Consider the following 1519-nt stretch of genomic DNA (forward strand, 5'->3'; position numbering starts at 1 on the left):
TTGGGTGCTAATCTTAGCTTTAGTACAGCCGTCCACCCATAAACAGATGGACTATCAGAAAGGACTATTCGTACTTTGGAGGATATGTTAAGGGCTTGTGTATTGGATTTCAAAGGGAGTTGGGAAAAATACTTGTCTTTAGTGGAATTTGCCTATAATTATAGCTACCACTCTAGTATTCTGATGGCTCCCTATAAGGTCTTGTATGGTAGAAAATGCAAGTCCCCATTGTATTGGGAAGTGGTTGGTGAAAGGAAATTGTTGGGACCAGAAATCATTCAGATGACATCTAAGAAGATTAATCTAATTCGTAAAAGATTGCAAACAACACAAAGTTGACAGAAGAGTTATTATGACAACTCGAGAAGGAAAGTAGAATTTGAAGTTGGGGATATGGTATTTTTGAAAGTCGCCCCAATGAAGGGTGTGATGAGATTCGGGAAGAAGGGGAAGTTGAGTCCCAGATTCATTAGTCCATTTGAGATCCTAAAACGCATTGGTAAAGTTTCCTACAAGTTGGCCTTACCGCCAACACTTGCTGGAGTGCATAATGTGTTTCATGTTTCCATGTTGAGGAGGTACATCCCGAATCCTTCACATGTTTTGAACTATGAGCCACTCAAGATCAAAGACAACTTGACTTATGAGGAAGTTCCAATCCAAATTCTTGACTGCAAGGATCAAGTGCTACGCACCAAGACCATATCATTGGTTAAGGTCCTTTGGAAGAACCACACAGTGGAGGAGGCATCTTGGGAGTGAGAAGATGAGATGAAATCAAATTATCCAGAGTTGTTTGTTAACGAAGGTATGTACAATTTCGAGGACAATATATATATATATATATATATATTTTAAGGGGGGAAGGATGTAACACCCCATAATTTTGATACCAATTAAATTATTATACGTAAATTATAAAGGAGGCCTACAATTAAATGGATTAAATTGATTTGGGCCTAAGATATTAAAAATGAGATATATACTACGGAATATGAAACCCAAGTGAGGTGGCAAAAGTAAATATATGGACCTTAATAAGCTTTAAAAATAATAAAATAAAACCCTAGTCTTCTTCCTCTTTTGTCACACGTGTATTTTACTAATGGGGGCTTCCTTTTGCTTCAGCCGACTATTGAACTTTGCCTTTCTTCACTGTGGTGTTGAGTTGGAGTCTACAGGTATTATTTTCTCATGCTCTAGATTTAAGAAGTTTGAATAGTCAATAGCTAGCAATTGTTATGAACCTAGACTATCATTATACTAATAGAAAAGGGCTCCTATAATTGTATTATATTAGATAAGGAATGGTCAATATGTCAGGAAAGGGCCACAAACTTTGTCACCATGTTAAAGGGAAAAGAGTGCTTGTGGTTAATATGCATTCACACATAGCCTCAATTGTTGACCAATTAACCATCACCTTTTATTATTGTCTAAAACTAGTCCAACGGCATTAAAGGGACAATAGGCAACTAGATTGATAGTAAGGCTAGTACGTGGCTTCCTATCTTTGATT

General features: G+C 36.9%; 1 protein-coding gene across 1 annotated transcript; it reads left to right on the top strand.

The window, feature by feature from the left end:
- Positions 1-393: 393 nt before the first annotated feature.
- On the top strand, positions 394-762 carry LOC126712144 (uncharacterized). Its single transcript, XM_050411357.1, has one exon. It carries the CDS (start codon positions 394-396, stop codon positions 760-762), a length of 369 nt encoding a protein of 122 aa, XP_050267314.1.
- Positions 763-1519: the final 757 nt, after the last annotated feature.

The sequence above is a fragment of the Quercus robur genome, chromosome 2, assembly GCF_932294415.1.
Source record: "Quercus robur chromosome 2, dhQueRobu3.1, whole genome shotgun sequence".
NCBI classification, from domain to species: Eukaryota; Viridiplantae; Streptophyta; class Magnoliopsida; order Fagales; family Fagaceae; genus Quercus; species Quercus robur.